The 20,731-nt window shown below is 38.9% G+C and overlaps 1 protein-coding gene and 1 pseudogene across 1 annotated transcript; one reads left to right on the forward strand and one right to left on the reverse strand.

Annotated features, from left to right (window-relative positions):
• Window positions 1-4,364: 4,364 nt before the first annotated feature.
• Window positions 4,365-8,584, forward strand: LOC116124050 (annotated as a pseudogene).
• Window positions 8,585-14,480: 5,896 nt separating this feature from the next.
• LOC116124051 lies at window positions 14,481-14,897 on the reverse strand. The gene has a single exon (XM_031409764.1). It carries the CDS (start codon window positions 14,895-14,897, stop codon window positions 14,481-14,483), a length of 417 nt encoding a protein of 138 aa, XP_031265624.1.
• Between the last annotated feature and the right edge of the window lie 5,834 nt (window positions 14,898-20,731).

Genomic DNA, 20,731 nt, shown 5'->3' on the forward strand with positions numbered 1-20,731 from the left:
TGAAAGGCTTGGGATTGCAGTTGAAAAAGGGAAAATGTTTGGGGTAATGGTGGGAAATGGCGTAACTGTGAAAGGAGAAGGGGTATGTCAGCATATTACTCTGGATGTGCAAGGGATTCAGATTAAGCAGGATTTCTTTCCCTTTGAACTCGGAGGAGCTGACATCGTTATCACATGGTTGAGCTCATTAGGAGACGTCTGGGCTAACTGGAAGAAGTTGACGATGAGTTTTGAGGTGGATGGGATCAGATTTAGTTTACAAGGGGACCCATCCTTGGTGAAGGCAGCTGTCTCCCTGAAGTCCATGTTTCGGACCATCAACCACAATGGGGGAGGAATTCTGGGGGAATGCTACTCATTGGGGAGAGTTGTCACGACCACAGAGGAAGAAGTCAGTCCAAGAGTTCAGGCAGTTGTAGATCAATTTAGACACCTTTTTTACCAACCCACCAAACTTCCTCCACACCGCACCATGACCACGCCATAAACCTTAAAGAAGGAGCACCAATCCCTAACATCCGCCCTTATCGGTATCCTTATTTTCAAAAAAATGAGATTGAGAAGTTGGTGGAAGAAATGTTAGCTGCCCGAATCATTCAACCCAGCACCAGTCCGTTCGCCAGCCTGGTATTGCTAGTTAAGAAAAAAGATAGAAGTTGGAGGTTTTGCGTTGACTATAGGGCTCTTAACGACATAACAATTCCGGACAAATTCCTAATTCCCACCATTGAAGAGCTGCTGGATGAATTAGCATGGGCAACTATTTTCTCTAAACTCGATCTTCGATCCGGATACCACCAGATTAGAATCAGGGACACAGATATTCCCAAGATAGCCTTTCGAACACATGACGGGCACTACGAGTTTCTGGTTATGCCGTTCGGCTTGACTAATGCTCCCTCGACATTTCAGTCTCTGATGAATAGCATATTTAAACCAGTTTTGCGTAAGTTTGTGCTTGTTTTTTTTGATGATATTCTGATTTACAGCCCCGACTTGGAATCCCACATCAAGCACCTACGGCACACTCTTAGGATTCTGGATGAAAACAAATTGGTTGGAAATTTAAAAAAAATGTTTGTTTGGGTAGCAGAAGATGGAATATCTGGGGCACCTAATTTCAGCCAATGGGGTCGAGGCAGATCCGCAGAAAATTGCCACTATGGTTTCTTGGCCCACACCCACCAATGTGAAGAGTCTTCGTGGTTTTTTGGGATTAACAGGTTATTATCGCAGGTTTGTAAAGGGATACGGTACCATCGCCCAGACACTCACAAAACTACTGAAGAAAAATTCCTTCAGTTGGGACCAAGAAGCACAACAGGCCTTTCAGGCCTTAAAAGATGCCATGACTTCAGTACTTGTTTTGGCAGCCCCGGATTTCAACTCTCCATTCAAGATTCACACAGACGCCTCGGGCTACGGAATGGGGGCTGTCTTAGTTCAGAACAAACGGCCCATAGCTTACCTAAGTAAAGCCTTCTCCCCTCAAGCTAAACAGAAATCAGTTTATGAACGAGAGTTAATGGCCGTCGTGTTTGCGGTACACAAATGGAGTCCATACCTATTGGGCAGGAAGTTTATCATACGCACAGACCAGCGCAGCCTCCAATTCCTCAAGAACCAGCGGATTAAAACCCCAGAACAGCAAAAATGGGTATCCAAGTTAATGGGGTTTTCGTTCGATATTCACTACTAGCCAGGAACCACTAATAAGGTTGCCGATGCTTTATCCCGACGAGAAGAAGAACCAGAATTATCATCCTTGTCAGTGAGTCAGTTTACAGAATTTGAAGAATTGGCAAATGAAGCTCATCAAGACCCAAAGCTTAGACAGATGATTCAGGATTTGGTTGTAGCACCCAATAGCCGACCAAACTACAGACTTCGCCATGGATGTTTATTGTATAAGGACAGACTGGTTCTGCCAAAAAACTCTTGGTTCATCCATAAATTGCTCGCTGAATTTCACTCCAGCCCAACTGGTGGTCATTCCGGCTTCTTCCAAACATATAAAAGGGTAGCCAATATCGCTTATTGGGTAGGCATGAAGACGGATATCCAGAACTATATTAAAATCTGCACTATATGTCAAGTCAATAAACACACAGCCTTGAAACCAACCGGATTACTTCAGCCTCTTCCGATACCCATGCAAGCATTTAATGACTTGACAATGGACTTCATTGGAGGACTCCCACGGGCCAAGGGGTTCGATACCATTCTGGTTGTAGTTGACCGCTTGACCAAATATGGCCATTTTTTGCTCTTATCGCACCCGTATACCGCTAAGGAGGTGGCCCTAATATTCATGAAAGAAATAGTAAAGCTTCACAGTTTCCCTCAAACCATCATTACCGACAGAGACAGACTTTTCATGAGTCAATTTTGGCAAGAGATTTTCAGGGTATCCGGGACAGCTTTGAAGTTTAGCTCAGCTTATCACCCTCAAATGGATGGTCAATCCGAAGTGGTCAACAGGTGTGTGGAGGCATATCTTCGTTGTTTTTGTAGCTCACAGCCTCGTCAATGGCCGAATTGGTTGCCATGGGCTGAATTTTGGTACAATACGACATATCATCGCTCTACCAAGATGACACCGTTCAAAGCCTTGTACGGCCGTGACCCCCCGGTTCTCCTGAAGTTCACAGACTACCCTTCCCAGGTTGCTGAAGTAAACCAACAGATCAGTGAGCGAAATGCCATCATTCAGGACCTTAAACACAACCTGGAAGTAGCACAAGATCACATGAAAACACAAGCAGATCGACATCGCAGGAATGTGCAGTTCTCTCTAGGAGATCACGTGTACCTTCGACTACAGCCTTACCGATTTAAATCTCTGGCCACAAGGTTGAATGANGGTCAGCCTGCTGTGATGAAAGGCAATGTTGAGAACATTCATATAATTCACTGGGTTAGTCCATTTCTTGAAGGAGGTGATGTAAGAAGCATTGTTGATCAGAGGCTAGAAGGAAATTTTGACACAAATTCTGTTTGGAAAGCTGTAGAGGCAGCAATGGAATGTTTGCCACCAATTTCCATCCAGAGGCCAAGTATGAGTCATGTGGTAATGCGATTGAAAGAGTGTTTGGAGATGGAAATTGCTTATGAACAAGCGTCACAAATTGAGAGTCAAATGATGGAATCAAACAATTCAATGGACATGGGTCCTGTTGATCTTGAAACAGAAAAGGGTCCTGAAGCAAGATAGGAAGTAGACTATTGAATCATGGTTTAAGTTTATAATCTTATGCAAAAATGAAACACTGAGATATGAGAATATGTAAACATTTTAGGAATTTGAGAGCTCTGGAATGAGAAATGTAACAGAATATTTTGTTAGCCTTTCACGTTAATTGGCAGTTGAAATGAAAATTCTGAAAACCAAAACTTTTTACCATTCAATCGATGAAAATGACAGCAAAATTTCCAGTTTGGCTGCAATTTGATTTGCAGAGATAAATAGCATAGGACACTTAACTGGAGCTTAAAGAGCTGGTCAAGTCATATTTTTTCGGCTCCCCTTTCTGTACGTTATAACTAAAAGTTAGTCAACTATTCGGCTAGACCCAGACAAAGGGTTGACTTTTTCTAGAACTCTATATTTAGCTTGAAAGTTTAGAAATTATGCACAACTTGGTGTTGAAATCAATAATTGTAAATTAAAGACATAAAAATACTTGTTGATAAATTAAACCCTTTTATAGTGCTCTAGTTTAAACTCTTTTCACTAATGATGTGTGATGTGACACATCACAAAAGCCTGGACCCTATACAACTTCTAAAACCGAGCTGTACTCTCTTCCGCAACATCCGCTAGATTAATTGAAGTCCATGGCACGCTTTATGAACCAAACACACAGGTAGGACTTAATATAAATGTCCCACAACAATTTAACTGAATTTCGAATTGTTAGACCTCCCATACATAAGGTCTATAAATCCAAGGGCAAAAGAAGGAATAAGAATAAAGAGGTGCTGGGTATGAGTTTGTTTTCAGGGGTTGAGGTGTGCAATAAAAGTTGTTAGGATTTTGGAGTCTGTTATGAGTCTGGACAGGTGGCGGGACAGGTGGTTGTCAAGTCTGTTACAGAAGGGAATAACTTGCTTATAAATGGGAGAGAGAGTGGAGGGTAGGCACAGAGTTTATATTCTGGAAATTGGGTGGAAGGTCCCCAGCTCCTCGAACTGCTGGGATTTATCAGTTTTCTAATTGCATTTGTTCTGTTCTTTCATTCAGTAACTCTTAATACAATCTGCCATTCATATTACCTTTGCCTATTGCCTTGTGTGTGTGTGTGTTGGTTGCCGTGAGTTTCTGTGTGACAGGAGGGTTCCAACACGAACCAAAAGAGATCAACATGTTTTGTGGTGGTGGGCAGGCACAATTTTTTGTTCTAAAACTATGTCTGGTCATTTTTCAAGTCATCATTTCTGTCAGCAACACAAAACTAGCGGTAGCAGATAATAAACATTCTGTCATGAACGTTGCCAGTGACCCTTCTGGTTAGTATACATTTCACCTTACAGAATTCGGTGTATAATGCTTTGTGTTTAGTTTTCAATCCTAAGTAAATAGTTTTCAAGACACTTTGTAGCTCTCTGTCACTTATGATATCAAAATTTATGGTCAGGACATCTTAATTGCCTCCTATTTTTCTGTCAAATATGATTTCTAGGTTTCATAAACATTGACTGTGGAGCGACTGGAGATTACATAGACAATGTAACTGGTCTATATTACGAGTCAGATGCAAAATACATTGATACAGGAGAAATCCATGAGGTATCCGTATCTCCCACCTCCACCAACCTCATCCTGGAAGTTTACCAACAGCAGTTAAGGCATTTGAGGAGCTTTCCTCAAGGAACGAGGAATTGTTACACACTGAAGCCTAAACAAGGTGCAAACCATAATTATCTAATCAGGGCTGTCTTTGTATATGGGAATTATGATGGCACAAACCAGTTTCCCTCATTTGACCTATATCTTGGTGTCAATAAGTGGGTGACTGTGGATTACAGAAATATAGTATATGAGATTATTCATGTTCCCTCTGTGGATTACATAGATGTGTGTCTTGTAAAGTCTGGCTATGGAGCACCGTTTATTTCAGTGTTGGATCTAAGGCCTATGGACGACTCCATTTATCGAATTCAAGATGGTGCACTCTCCTACATGGGGAGAAGTGATGTTGGTGGTATTTCTCGTCTTACCAGGTAAATCATTTAAAGCATTCCCAACAATGTTGTTTTATCAAAAAAAATTCTTGAACTTACGGATTGATGAAATAAGATACTGCATTTCATTATTTTCCTGTGGCAACCATTATTCATCACATTGATTCACATTTGCGGATATCAATGTTTCTCATTTAGGTACCCAGTTGACGTCTATGATCGCTTGTGGACTCCTCTTAATTTCAGTGACTCGACTGTCATTTCCACACAGTCAACAATATATACTCAAAGTTTGGATGATGGTTATAAAATACCAGCTGAAGTGCTGAAAACTGCCGCAAAATCACAGAATGCCAGCATTCCCCTGAGTTTCTACTTTAACCTTCTATATTTTTCTTCTCCATGGTATCATTACTTCCACTTTACAGAGATTGAAAAGCTTAAGGAAGGCCAGAAAAGGGAATTGCGTATTGAGCTAAATGGTGAACGCAATCTTACAGAATCTGTTAGTCTTGAATACCTAAAGCCAACGACCATAGCGCCAAATAACCCGCCAATCAATGGTAGTCCTCTTCATTTTTCTATTTATGCAGCGGAAGGTTCAGATCTTCCTCCAATCCTTAATGCTGTCGAAGGTTTTGTGTTTGTAGAGTTACCACTTTCACCAACAAACATTAACGACGGTATTTTTCTGCTCTTCCGTTGCTAGAATTAGCAAGATTTTTGTCTTCACTTCTCCTCAAATGTTTAATAACTGAATTCCTGTATTCCTTTGAAACCAACAGTTAATGCTATCAAGGACCTCAAACAAAAATACGGAGTGACTAGAAACTGGCAAGGCGATCCATGTGTTCCAAGTAGTTTCTCATGGGAAGGTCTGAATTGCACCAATGATGTTTCGCCAAGGATCATCTCATTGTGAGTACACCTTCAATGACTAAAAGTTCTCAATCAAATGTAGTATAACTTGACTTAATATTGCAAATATTCGGTGGAATTCTGTGGAAGGTCCTTCAACTTGGGGAAATTGGTTTGCACTTCTTTTTTCCATCAGTTTTCTGAGTTAATGGAGATGCATTCTCTTTGATGAACTTCATGCAGGAATTTGAGCTCAAGCAAATTGACAGGGGAGATAGCAACCTCACTGTCCAATCTTGAAGCAATTACGATATTGTAAGCATAATTATATATGTAGTGATTGACTCTTAGCATTCAGTGACTGTATTAAAGGCAAAGAAGATTACATTGGAGATTTTTACCAGAAACTGTTGCACTAAGCCCCATCATAAAAATGACCACACATAAAGAGGAACCCAATTTTTTTTTTTTATTACCGGGATTTATCATACAACAACTTGATTGGGCCAATACCAGAATTTTTAGGACAACTGCCAAATCTAAAAGTCTTGTAAGTATTTCAACTTTGAGTTTAAAATCGGAACAACAAATTTTGGAGTAGGAAGTGAAGATGATGTACATGTATTTGAATTGCAGGAACTTAACTGGGAACAAACTCACTGGTTCAGTTCCAGATGCTCTTATGGAAAAGTCCAAGTGTAGAACATTGCTGTTGAGGTAATCAATTTTCAAAGTTATTTAATTGCTTATGGTTCATTACAGGTTTTCCCCTTCTTTCCTTGATCTCCATTTTTATGATCATTTGTTGTTCATGATTTCTTTTTTGTGACATGCAAGACTTGAAGGAAACCCAGATCTTTGCATGTCAGTTCCATCCCATCAAAACAAAATGAACTCCATTAGTCCAGCAATGATAACCACTCTAATCACCTTGCTCATTCTGCTCACTGCTGGTGCTCTGGCTATGTACAGAATTGAAAGAAAAAGAGGTAATATCTTTCTTTCATTCTCCCAGCAATTTACTTTGGAGCTTTTTTTTAAAAGATTATTATATTCATTGGTGTTGAAATATATAGGTACTATATCCAAGACGGAAGGGTCTCTGAAATCAAAAAATCGAAAATTTACTTTCTCTGAGATTGTTACTATCACTGATAACTTTAAAACCGTTATCGCAGAAGGAGGATTTGGAAAAGTTTATATGGGCACTCTGAAAGATGACACTGAAGTTGCTGTTAAGGTTCTCTCGCTGTCATCAAGACAAGGCTATAAGGAATTTCAAGCAGAGGTCAGCCAGAGTTTCAATCACTTGAAAATTTTCATCAATATTGAATCTATAACAGTATCAATGTGAATGCAGGCACAACTCTTGATGATTGTTCACCATAGGAACTTGGTTTCCCTGATTGGTTACTGTGATGACCGTGACAATAAGGCATTAATTTATGAATACATGGTCAATGGAAACTTGAGACAGTATTTATTAGGTATGCAAGATTTTATTTCTTTCCTGAACTTGAAATAATGTTTAAAATGTATTTGATAATGAGATGTTGGAAATCTACGCTGAAAAGCTCTTATGTTTTGATTGATTACAGAGATGGACTCAAATTTGCTGAGCTAGAGTGATAGACTTCAAATTGCGGTCGATGCAGCCAATGGTTTGGAAGCAGAACTAATTCATAGTTATATATCTCTAATGATTTTGGCCAATTTCACTTTCTTTACAGCTACTTAACTAGTCGTGAACTGGCGTTGCAGGGTTCGAATATCTACACAATGGTTGCAAACCACCAACAATCCACAGGGACTTGAAGCCTTCCAACATTTTACTAAATGAAAACATGCAAGCAAAACTAGCCGATTTCGGACTGTCCAGGTTAATCTATAAAGAAAGTGATTCGGGTCTAGACACTTGCCCTGCTGGTACACCTGGATATATAGATCCTGAGTAAGTTCTAAAACTTGACAAAATATTTGTGCAGTTATGTTTATTCAAATTATTAATATTCTTGGTGAATGTTCATATCACTTCTGTTTCCTGACAGAGTCTATGTAAGTGGGATTATAAACAAGAAAAGTGATGTTTATAGCTTCGGGATTATTCTATTTCAACTGATCACTGGACAGCCTACATTAAAGGGAAGCCTCGGAGACGACAGATACATACTTTAGCGTGTGATTCTGGTGATTGAAAGAGGGGATATCCGAAACCTTGTCGATCCAAGATTAGAAGGAAAATTCAACGACAATGCAGCTTGGAAAATAGCAGAGATAGCCATGTCATGTGTATTACCAAGAGCAGCTCAAAGACCGGACATGAGTCATGTACTGGCAGAACTGAAGGAATGTTTGGCTGCTGAGGCGGATCCTAGAAGACCCTACCGAACAGAAAGCATCAACACAAGTTCAAGTGATTTACTTGAAGAGGTATGCATTGAGCCTGGAATGGAGATAGTCCCCATCACAAGGTAACTACTGAATATGTTTTTCAGTATGCAGGTAGTAACAGCATAGCATTCCAATATCAGATTTTACATCATTACCGAATGAAAATTTTAAGTTACTTTATAAGCTTTGAGTCTGCCTCAACGGCTCAACCAAGTATAATATAGCATTTCTGGTGGCAATTGCATTGTATGTGAGTTTGTACAATAAATTTCCTTTTCCTAACTACATTGTTGCGAATTTTTTCCATGTCTGGCAATGAAATTTTGGCTAGTTTTGTTGTGATTCAAAATTAAAATTTCAAGAATTAATATACAATTTCAATAATTTTTAGTTGAATTCTCAAGATAACAGTTTACCACATGGATAAAGATTAACTCATAACACAATCTTACAAACTTTCTCTCACAACCTTAACCTGACAACTTACAATTGGATAAACAGGACCCATAGCGAACAAGCTGGACTTATTTACGAGCTGACTAATTACAAACTGCCATATCAAGATTATGAGAGAAAATTTGTAAGATTAAGTTGTAAATATAATATTACTCATATTATATATATGCTATGAATTATTGCCCATAGTTGGGGATTCCTGACTATATTCTCTATATCCTAAAACTTTAAAACAATTTGTAATCATACATGTTCTAATCAACCAAATGCGTCATCAAATATTATAATCTAAGAATAAAGGGAAGTCAACTCAACTGGACTGTTTGATGCTCAAACTTGAACGAGTTGAATCAATCAAATTATACTCCAGGAAAGTTGCCTGCAAGATCACCGCTTATCAGGGGTAGTTGGATTTATGAGGGTTAAAGTTCAGAGAATAAAGGGGTCATAAAAGGCCAAAGAGTATTGGCTGACTCGTTAACTTTGTCATTTAAAGTAAGTCAAGGTCAAGCCACTAAATATGAGAGTGCCGAATTACATGTTCGTACCTTAAGTTTGGTGCAGGAATATTAATAATCTATTGACTCCTAAGTCAACTATTAATATATTATACTATATTTTTTATTTTTTATTTTTTTAAAGTGATGGACATTAACAATTAAGATCACATTTTTCTTTGTAATTAAATCTCCTCTTCCCTATTAGCTCCTAATACTTTATATATACGCTGATACAAAGGACAAAGGAGTACCCACACACCCGATAATTCAAAAAGTATGTGACAAAGTTGACGTGAATGAAATAACAGTAACAAAGTTGATGTGGATGGAATAACTCTAACAACTAATTGCTATAAATAAATTGTGTAATTATGTGACATAGGCCCTATTCTTCTTTATTTTTTAATTTTTTAATTCTGATCATGATTCTCACTTGAAGAATCTACCCAAAAATAAATAAATAAAGCCAAAACTCTAACCTAAAATTCTAAAGAATAAATAAATTGTCTTTTAGGGGATTCTTCACATTAGAAATCGTAATTGAGTAAATATTTGAAGAAAATTCCTTCTAAATTTCATAATTAATTGCTTTGGCCTCGAGCATTTCCTCTGCTAATCAGTAACATAATTTCTTCATCCTAGCCTTGTTAGCATGAAGAAAAACACAAAGCATTGAGAGAAAGTATTATATAATTGAAAGAATTTTATTTTGCAAGGAAGACACACTGAAAGAAAGGAAATATAAATATAGACTTGAGGAAGCTCACCAAGCAAATGTGAAAACTAGACGTTAAGGACTTCAGCCTCAACGAAGTTTCAGTAGTTATTGATCAATAGAATTTGGTCCTTCAGTATTGTAGACGTAAAAATCTACCTGTACGGAAGGGAAGTCTGATCCTGTGAGGTTGAGGCCACTAGCAATCCGCTGCACCTATACACGTAAAGAAACAAGCGTGAAGCGAACGGAAAACATCGGGGTGGTGTTTGCTGTAGGCACTCCGACGCTCAAGTCAGCAAGGCTGAAAGAGGCTAATATAGTGAGGGCTAGGGAGTAGAGAGGTTACCAAAAGTCTAGTCGGGGACTATGATTACGGTGATGATGTAAAGCTCTCAAGTAAGAGCTTCGGGTATGAAGGTGTAATGTCATGTCCCTTGTGAGAGGGCTGGCCTCTGCTTATATAGTGACTGTCTGGTTTCCCAATCCTGGTGGGAGTAGGAGTCCTAGTGTGACTCTGATACGAACCCTAGAGGAGTTAGGGCGGTGGCGAGCTGTCTTCCCAGTGTTCGAATAGGAAGGTGATCTCGAATAGAAGATTGATCTAGAATAGAAAAGTGATATGTGGGTGCCGTGGGCTCTGAACTCGCTCATAGGTATTGGAAGTGAACTGGGATTGGGAGGCTTGTGCTTGGATGGTTTGGGCCGACTGTATCTCATATAAAATGGGCCTAATCCGGATGAGGCCGCATCGGGATTGGGCCTAGTCTCTTCCTCATTTAGTCCCATTCTCTTATTTGGGCCAAAGACAATTTTTGGCCCTAACAGTTTGCCCCCCACTCTCTGAGTTAAGTTTTTCTTAAGTTAGAGAGTAGGATGTGATCGAGGCGCGCTCGGTCTCCTTTCCTAGACGACTGATTGTTGGCGTAGCTGACCAGTTTGATGTAGGTGATTCGTAGTCAAGGGTCGCTCAATATCAAAGCTGATCCGGAATTTGTAATCACCCCAATGGGGTATGCCCAATCGGTGTGAAGGGTCAAAGGGACTAAGATAACGAGACTTCTGGGGCTCACGTGCTCGTTCGGTGTGTCTTGCTGACTGGAGAAGTGAACTAAAATCCCATGACAAGAGTATCCGCTCGGCATGCCGGGTCGAATGAGTTGGAGACGATGTTAAATTGAAGGTTCGTTTGGTTGGGGTACTCGGGTGATCGAATGGGATGGAATCGGCTCGGTCGGCTTGTTGCACCGTAAGACTTGCGCTTGTGATTCCACGATGCTCTTTACTGGATGCCAAAGGGCCAAATAAAATGTGCAAACATTTGACCCATGGCTACCCACTCGTCCGCTATGGAAGACCGAATGGGCGAAACCCCTCGGCTTGATCGCCTTGAGGGTGAACATGTGCTAGATTGCTCCTAGCCAGTTGCCCCGATTGGGAGAATCTCCAGGACGTGAAGCATGGGAGTGTCGGCTTCGTTGCGGGAGCCAACGTGTTGCAATGTGTTGGCTCAGTCGGGTAGGAAGGGCGATTGAATCTTTAGACATGTTAAGTTTGTGTGTTGATCGGTGGCGTAAGGTAGGGTGAGTGGTGATAGTCAAAATTTGAAAAGACCAGGTCGGTCGGTGGTATAGGGAGAGTGGTGATCCAATACTTGGTTCCTAGAGAGTAAGGATGGTGGAGTTGAGTCGGTCGGTCAATCGGTCGGTTGGGTAGAGTGAAGATTCAATACTTGGTTTCTAGGGAGTGAGGATGGTGGAGTTAAGTCGGTCGGTCAGTTGGGTAAAGTGGAGATCCAATACTGGATTCCTGGGGAGTGAGGATGGTGGAGTTGAGTCGATCGGTTGGGTAGAGTGGAGATCCAATACTTGGTTTATGGGGAGTGAGGATGGTGGAGTTGAGTCAGTCGGTCGGTTGGATTGAGTGGAGATCCAATACTTGGTTCCTGGGGAGTGAGGATGGTGGAGTTGAGTCAGTCGATCGGTTGGGTAGAGTGGAGATCCAATACTTGGTTCTTGGGGAGTGATGATGGCAGAGTTGAGTCGGTCAGTCGGTTGGGTAGAGTGGTTCTAGTGGAGTTGGGGGCAGATGTCAGGAATGAGTACGAGAGTGCTCCAACCATGGTGATGATGCCTGAATGGGGTGTTTCGGTAGTTATACCGACCGGTGTAAACGTGGCGGCCTAAAGGACAAATGCTGCTAATCCGAGTGGTTCGGGCAGGCAAAGGGGGAGTGGGGAAGACTCCGAAGGAGTTGGTAGTCCATCATCGTCTAGCAGTGACTCTGAGGACGAGCCAGGTCAACTGGAAAGTGGGATTCTAAGCAGGGATTATCTGCCCTTGCTTAAAGAAAATGACGTGTGGCGGCTCCGAACAATGTATCACAGTCCAGATTTGATCCAGATCAGGGTGCCACGTTCGTATGAACGGGTTGACTAGGAGGTAAAAGGCTGGGTGAGTGTTGGTGATAGGGCGACCGAGTCGGAGATAGGAGAGACGACTCGCACCGATGACACTTAGTTTTATTTTTCTTTTGCTCATGTATCTCGGGGCCTGCGATGCCTTTTCCTGGCGTGTGTGCCTTTCATTGTATTCTGAACTTAGCCACTTGAGGCTTCTTTTATATGGTACATGTGATTCTGTTTTTGATGCTTTTCCTTATGGTGAATGATTTGTTGATTGCTTATTTGTTCATAGATGTGCTAGGGGTTGAGCCGTATGCGTGTGTTATGATTTTGGTGCAGCCTAATGGCTGAGTCGTGTGAACTCTCTGTTGGGTTGGTTCGATGACTTGTCGATTTTGAGGTGTAAGAACCCTTCACTCAGTCTGACCGACTAAATGTGTAGCTTCATGAACCGAGCAGGGCCGATCGAAGGTGTGGATCCATGAATCGGGCAAGGCAGATCCAAAGATGAAACTGTGGATCGAGTAGGGTCGATTTAAAGGTGTAAGTATATGGATCGGGCAGGGTCGATCCGAAGGTTTAAATTTGTGGATCGGGCAGGGCCGATCCGAAGGTGTAAATTCATGGATCAAGCAAGGTCGATCCGAAGGTATAAATCCGTAGGTTGAGCAGGGTCGACCCGAAGGTGTAAAAAATTCGTGAATCGAGCAGGGTCGATCTGAAGGTGTAAATCTGTGGATCGAGCAGGGTCAATCCTAAGGTGTAAATCCGTGGATCGAGTAAGGTCGATCCAAAGGTGTAACAAACATTTGATCGAGCAGGGTCGATCTGAAGATGTAAATCCGTGGATCGAGCATGGTCGATCCAAAGGTGTGATTAACATTTGATCAAGTAGCGTCGATCTGAAGGTGCAAATCCGTGGATCGAGCAGGGTCAATCCGAAGGTGTAACAAACATTTGATCGAGCAAGGTCGATCTGAAGATGTAAATTCGTGGATCGAGCAGGGTCAATCTGAAGTTGTAATTAACATTTGATCGAGTAGGGTCGATCTGAAGATGCAAATCTATGGATCGAGTAGGGTCGATCTGAAGGTGTAATTACGTGGATCAAGCAAGGTCGATTCGAAGGTGTAACAAACATTTGATCGAGCAGGGTCGATCTGAAGATGCAAATTTGTGGATCGAGCAGGGTCGATCCAAAGGTGTAATTAACATTTGATCAAGCAGGGTCGATTTCGAAGATGTAAGTCCATGGATCGAGCAGGGTCGATCCAAAGGTGTAACAAACATTTGATCGAGCAAGGTCGATCTGAAGATGCAAATCCGTGGATCAAGCAGGGTCGATCCGAAAGTATAATTAACATTTGATAGAGTAGGGTCGACTTTGAAGATGTATATCTGTGGATCGAGCAATGTCGATCCGAAGGTGTAACAAACATTTGATCGACCAAGGTCGATCTGAAGGTGCAAATCCGTGGATCGAACATGGTCGATCCAAAGGTGTAATTAACATTTGATAGAGCAGGGTCAATTTTGAAGATGTATATCTGTGGATCGAGCAGAGTCAATCCGAAAGTGTAATTCCGTGGATCGAGCAGGGTCGATCAGAAGGTGTAACAAACATTTGATTGAGCAGGGTCGATTTGAAGTGTGAAAACTCATGAATCGGGCAGGGCCGATTCGAAGGTGTTAGTTGCTGAATAATGCTTTATTGAATTCAGGCCGTGAGACCGACTGTCTATAAAGGCGGTGGATGGGCCCACTCATCCTTTTTAAATAAAAAATGAAAAGACAACAAATATTTAGATTGATTTTACCTAAAAGTAATAGCATGTGGGATGGATTGCATTCTAACTGTTGCTGATGTCTTTGCCTTTGGGAGTTTGGAGCAGGTAGGCACCCTTCCCTGCTTCTTTGGTGATCTTGTAGGGCCTACAATCGATCTGAGCTTTGGCCTCCTGTCGTTCTGCATTCAATCATACCTGGCGTGAATTGCCTGATTCATCTCATCTTCCTCCCACCTTATTTGAATCGTTGCTCTGGCCAAGGCGTTTTCCATCGTGGTGCAGCCTAGCTTCGTTAGTTCTTTGTATAGTTCACCATCCGGGAGGAGACCTTTTTTGAAGGCGTCTACGGCTGTCTCAAGGTTACAAGAAGGGATGGAAATCTTCTCTTTGTTGAATCTGCTGACATACTCTCTCAGTGGCTCTCTCCTCCTTTGGTATACTCTGTATAGATTGGCCAACAGCTTCTCGTGTTTCTTGCTACTGGCGAACTGCTCCACAAAGGTGTCCTTGAGCTGAGCGAATGAGTCGATTGAACTGTTCAGGAGATTTGTGTACCACTGGAGTGCTGGATCGGATAAGCTTGAACCAAAACTCTTGCACATGCAGGCTTCCCTCAGCGCTCAGGGTATTGAGACAGTGAACATCCGCTGCTTGTACGAGGCTATGTGATCATCTGGGTCGGTTGTGCTGTCGTAGGGTTTCATGCAAGGAATAGTAAACTTCTAGAGCATGTCGGCTAGGGCGATCTCGTCCACAAAGGGTGAATCCTCATAACAGTGAGGCCTGCTCTTCTTGGTCGGGACCAGCATTCCTTGGATACGCCTCATCACTGCGTCTACATCAGCCAGCCTCTTGGCTAGTACCTATTCCATAGGAGAGGGGGATACCACTAGGTCATCCCGTTTGACTGGGTCAGTCATTGCATTCGTCCTTGGCATATTCTGTTGGGTCATCTCGCGCGATGTAGTCTGGTTGATCATTCCTTCGTGCACACCCTGGTAGCCTGGATCTCCATTCATTCCCTTCGATCGGATGACTCCCATGGTAACTGATCTGGTGTTTCGCCCTACATGAATGGTCATGAGGGTTGTTTGATATTCGTTCGGTCCGTCAGGATGGGTGGGCTTGAGTGCTATAATTTGGTTGGGTTGGCCATTCAACCCGTGAGGGTGAGCCGAGCTGAGCTGAATGGTGTTTGTGCGGGGATGGTTGACTGGAGGTAAGGCTGGATGGTAAGAATGGGTTGGTCCTACAGGTGTGGGCTCTCTGTCTCCTGAGCGTCTTGATCTCGAGACTGGGGTGGATCGAATGAATAGGGTTCTATTGGCAGATCCTTTCCTCCATGAGTCAGGATCGAGTCGTTGACCACCGATGAACTTAATGGACGTGGCCTTTTACCGGAGACCGAGGGTCTGTGCTCTGGGGTTTGGAGAGGTTGCATGGATGGAACTGGGCCGCAGAATCAATTGGGAGGTACCTGGCAAGGCAGAAGCTCCAGATCATAGAACTGACTCACATTCTCTTTAAAAGACTGGTTTTTGGTCCTGATGGATGCGTTTTTGGTCCGGATTGCATTGTTTTCAGCTTCCAGTGCAGCAACCTTGTCTGAATTTTGTTGCATGAGAGCGGTCAGAGCCTCCAGTCTGGCCTCGAGGCCGAAGTTAGCGTTGTCTGAAGGGTTAGCCATGGAAAATTCCTCTATGTAGCAAGGTTCGTTGAGCCGAATGATTGCTAGAGGCCCCACGGTGGGCGCCAAACTGTAGACGTAAAAATCTACCTGTACGGAAGAGGGGTCTGATCCCATGAGGTTGAGGCCACTAACAATCCACTGCACCTGCACACGTAGAGAAACAAGCGTAAAGTGAACGGAAAACACCGGGGTGGTGTTTGCCGTAGGCACTCCGACGCTCAAGTCAGCAAGATTGAAAGAGGCTAATATAGTGTGGGCTAGGGAGTAGAGAGGTTACCAGAAGTCTAGTCGGGGACTGTGACTATGGCGATGATGTGAAGCTCTCAAGCAAGAGCTTCGGGTATGAAGGTGTAATGTCATGTCCCTTGTGAGAGGGTTGGCCTCTGCTTATATAGTGACTGTCTGGTCTCCCAATCCTGGTGGGAGTAGGAGTCCTAGTGTGACTCTGATATGAACCCTAGAGGAGTTAGGGTGGTGGCGAGTTGTCTTACCAGTGTTCAAATAGGAAGGTGATCTCGAATAGGAGATTGATCTGGAATAGGAAAGTGATCTGTGGGTGCCGTGGGCTCTGAACTCGCTTATAGGTCCATGAAGTGAACTGGGATTGGGAGGCTTGTGCCTGGATGGTTTGGGCCGACTGTATCTCATTTAAAATGGGCCTAATCCGGATGGGGCCGCATCGGGATTGGGCCTGGTCTCTTCCTCATTCAGTCTCGTTCTCCTATTTGGGCCAAGGACGATTTTTGGCACTAACAAGTATTTTCTCTGCTGATTGGTAAAGGAGCTTTAAATTCTTGGAATAGCTAACATGAGTAGCAAATGATTTATGGATATTAAAAGAAGCATAATAGTCAAACAGTTATATGATATACGCACTCTTTGATTAGAACTTAAACAAATGAAGAAACAAAACAGATCAATGACGACCATGTTAGAGTTGTCGACCACTTCAACATTAATAGGTCACGCAAACACATTCGGGGGTCCCGTTGAAGGATTTTTTTAACTTATTAATTCTTTATCAGGTTTAGGCTTAAGAATAAGAATTTTTATAATACTAGGTTTCAGTCTTTTAAACCTAGTATATAAACACACTTTTCTCTTGTAGTGAATATAGAAAATAATTGGGCAAATTTATTCATTGTAAACGAGAGAGGTGAGGCAATATTGAAATAATATTGACTTTGCTGGATGTAGCTTGTTAATTAGGTGAGCTAGGGTAAATAACAGTATCACTTATTCTCTTTACTGTTTGTGTTTGTGTGTTTATTGTTATCTTGGTTTCATATGGGTCTTTATTTCATTCAAAGCATGACTAACCAATTTGATATGCGGCAAGCATGCCATTTGAGTCCTTTACAGAAAATTCCCAGCATTGTTAGCCTTAGTAGCGAATCAATTAAGCATATGATGAAACACAGCATCACCAGTCAAATATCTGCAATATGCTTTTTTATTTGAACATAAATAAATGAAAGGATTGAGGGAGAATTACTACGCATAACTAATTAATTTGGTCTTTGGGGTAGATACAAAATTTGATTCCTTTGTGGTAGGGGTGAGCACTGGTAACGGGTAGAACTAGAACCTATGGGTAGAACCAAAATCGGAACTAGAACCCACCCGAAACCAACACTGTGCAGTTCTGATTCCGGTTCTTATATGTGGAGGAACTAGAACCGAAATCAGAACCTGGAAAAAGAACCTGAAACGGGTACCCGGTTTGGAACCTACTTGGAATCTGTAACGGGTACCCGATTTGGAACCTGTTTGGAACCGATTTTTGGAACCTGTTTTGGAACCTGGGCTCCACTGAAATATTTGTGAATAATGGGGGGTTTCATTATTTTACATATAAAAAATTCAAAATAGAAAAAGTTAAAATTTTAGAATAACTTAATTAAATAAATATACAATGATACTTATTACATATAAACTACACCATATTAAAAACTTTAATATATTAATATTAAAGCTTTGATTAATTTAGTATATAATTGAAATTAGGATCCAATTAAAAGTGTTTTAATGTTATTAAAAGAATTATTTTTTAATAAAATAGTATATTTGATTAAATAATAATATATTTAGTTATTTACTTCAATTATCAAGTTCTAAATATATCTATAGTAAATTAGCAATTAATTAATTATATATGATAAATTGATAAACATTAATAAATTTAATTACTAGTTAAATATCATACTTAGAGGTGGGCAAGGGACCGGTCCCTTGCGGGCCCAGGCCTGAGCCCGTTTGGGATTGGTCCCTTGGGACTAGTCCCAACTGGACCAGTCCCAGCCCATGAGAAAAACCAGGACCCGGACCAGGCCCTAGGCCTGGTCGGGACTGGTCCCATGGGCCCAGGACCGATCCCATGGGCCTTGGATAATTTCATTTTCCCCCCTCAATTTTTTTATATTTTGGGGGTAAAACAAAATTTTATAGGGGGTTTTTAGTATTTTTTAGGGGTAAAATTTATAATTTTTTTATACCTGGAAGATTTTTTTTTTTTATAAATTTTGTAAAATTTTATTTTAACTCTCGTAATTTATATTTATTTTAAAATTAACAGGAGGTTTTATGTTATTTGACAAGGACTACATTAAAAAAATACAATTTTTTTTGGGCCCAGGCCTGGGACCGGTCCTAGGCCCGGGCCTTGGAGGAGGGCCCCTTAGGCCTGGTCCCGTTTTGGGACTAGGCCTCCTAGGTCCGGTCCTCTTAAGGACCGGTCCTAGGACTGAGTTTTAGAGCTGGGCTTTTGGGCCCAGTCCCAAATGCCCAGTTCTAATCATACTTAATCAATTATAACATTACATTATAGTTGAATGATTACTTAATTAATTATAATTTTATAACATTACTTAATTGATTTATAGTATAATTAATTATAACATTACATTATAAATTTATTGTATAATTAGTTAATTACTTAATTGATTATAACATTTCATTACAAACATTAGTGTAATACTTAATTAAATGATTAAAATTTTAATTAATTATAATATTACATTAAAGATTTATAGTATGATTACTTAATTCACTATAACATTACATTATAGTATGATCCACATAATTAATATATATTAATTATAACATTATATAATTAAATAATTACTTAATTGATTATGACATTATATTATAAACATTAGTAATTACTAATTTATTACATAAACATTAGCACAATACTTAATTAAATGATTAGATATTTAATTAATTATAACATTACATAATTAGATGATTATTTAATTGATTATGAAATTATATTATAAACATTAATTATAATATTACATTATAAATAAATGATTACTTAATTAAAAGATTGGAAATTTAATTAATTAAATATTACATTATGGTTAAATAATTACTTAATTAAATAATAACATTATTAAATTATATTATATTATAATCACTTAATTATTTATAGCATTACATAGTTAAATGATTACTTAATTAGTTATAAATTTATAATATTACATTATAAACAATTAAACATTAGTGATTTACTACATTATTACATTATTTAATTAAATGATTAAAAATTTAATTAATTATAATATTACTTTAGAGATTTATAGTGTAATTACTTAATCCACTAGAACATTATATTATAGTATGATCACATAATTAATTATAACATTACATAATTAAATAATTACTTAATTGATTATAATATTATATTATAAACATTGGTAATTACTAATTTACTACATAAACATTAACACAATATTTAATTAAATAATTAGAAATTTAATTAATTATAGCATTACATTATAAATTTATAGTACGATTACTTAATTAATTGTAGCATTATATTATAATTAAATGATTACTTAATTAATTATAACATTCTATTATAAACAAATTAATTATAATATTATATTAAAGATTTATAGTATGATTACTTAATTCATTGTAGTATGATTACATAATTAATTATAACATCACATAATTATTTAATTATTTAATTGATTATGACATTATATTATAGACATTAATTATAACATTATATTATAAACAAATGATTAGGTAATTAAATGATTAGAAATTTAATTAATTAAGCATTATATTGTGTTAAATAATTACTTAATTAAATTATAACATTATTACATTACATTATATTATGATCACTTAATTAATTATAACATCACATAGTTAAATGATTACTCAATTAGTTATAAATTTATAACATTACATTATAAACATAAATAATTTACTATATTATTATATTACCTAATTAAATGATTAAAAATTTAATTAATTATAACATTACATTATAGAGTTATAGTATGAAAACTTAATCAATTATAACATTCCATTATAGATTTATAGTATGATTACTTAATCAAGTGTAACATTTCATTATAAACATTAATATATTAATTAAATGATTATAAATTTAATTAATTACAATATTAAATTATAGATTTATCATATGATTACTTAATTCATTATAACATTATATTATAGTATGATCACATAACTAATTATAACATTATATAATTAAATGATTACTTAATTGATTATAAAATTATATTATAAATATTAGTAATTTACTACATAAACATTAGCACAATACTTAATTAAATGATTAGAAATTTAATTAATTATGACATATTAATATTACATTATAAATTTATAGTACGATTACTTAATTGTTTATAACATTGCATTATAAGCAAATGATTACTTAATTAAATTATTACGTAATTAATTATAACATTATTACATTACATTATA

This window comes from Pistacia vera, unplaced genomic scaffold, assembly GCF_008641045.1.
Source record: "Pistacia vera cultivar Batoury unplaced genomic scaffold, PisVer_v2 Contig147, whole genome shotgun sequence".
Taxonomy (NCBI): Eukaryota; Viridiplantae; Streptophyta; class Magnoliopsida; order Sapindales; family Anacardiaceae; genus Pistacia; species Pistacia vera.

Coding starts and splice junctions, on each gene's coding strand:
- LOC116124051 (XM_031409764.1), bottom strand. CDS start 14,897: ATGTGCAAGAGTTTTGGTTCAAGCTTATCCGATCCAGCACTCCAGTGG.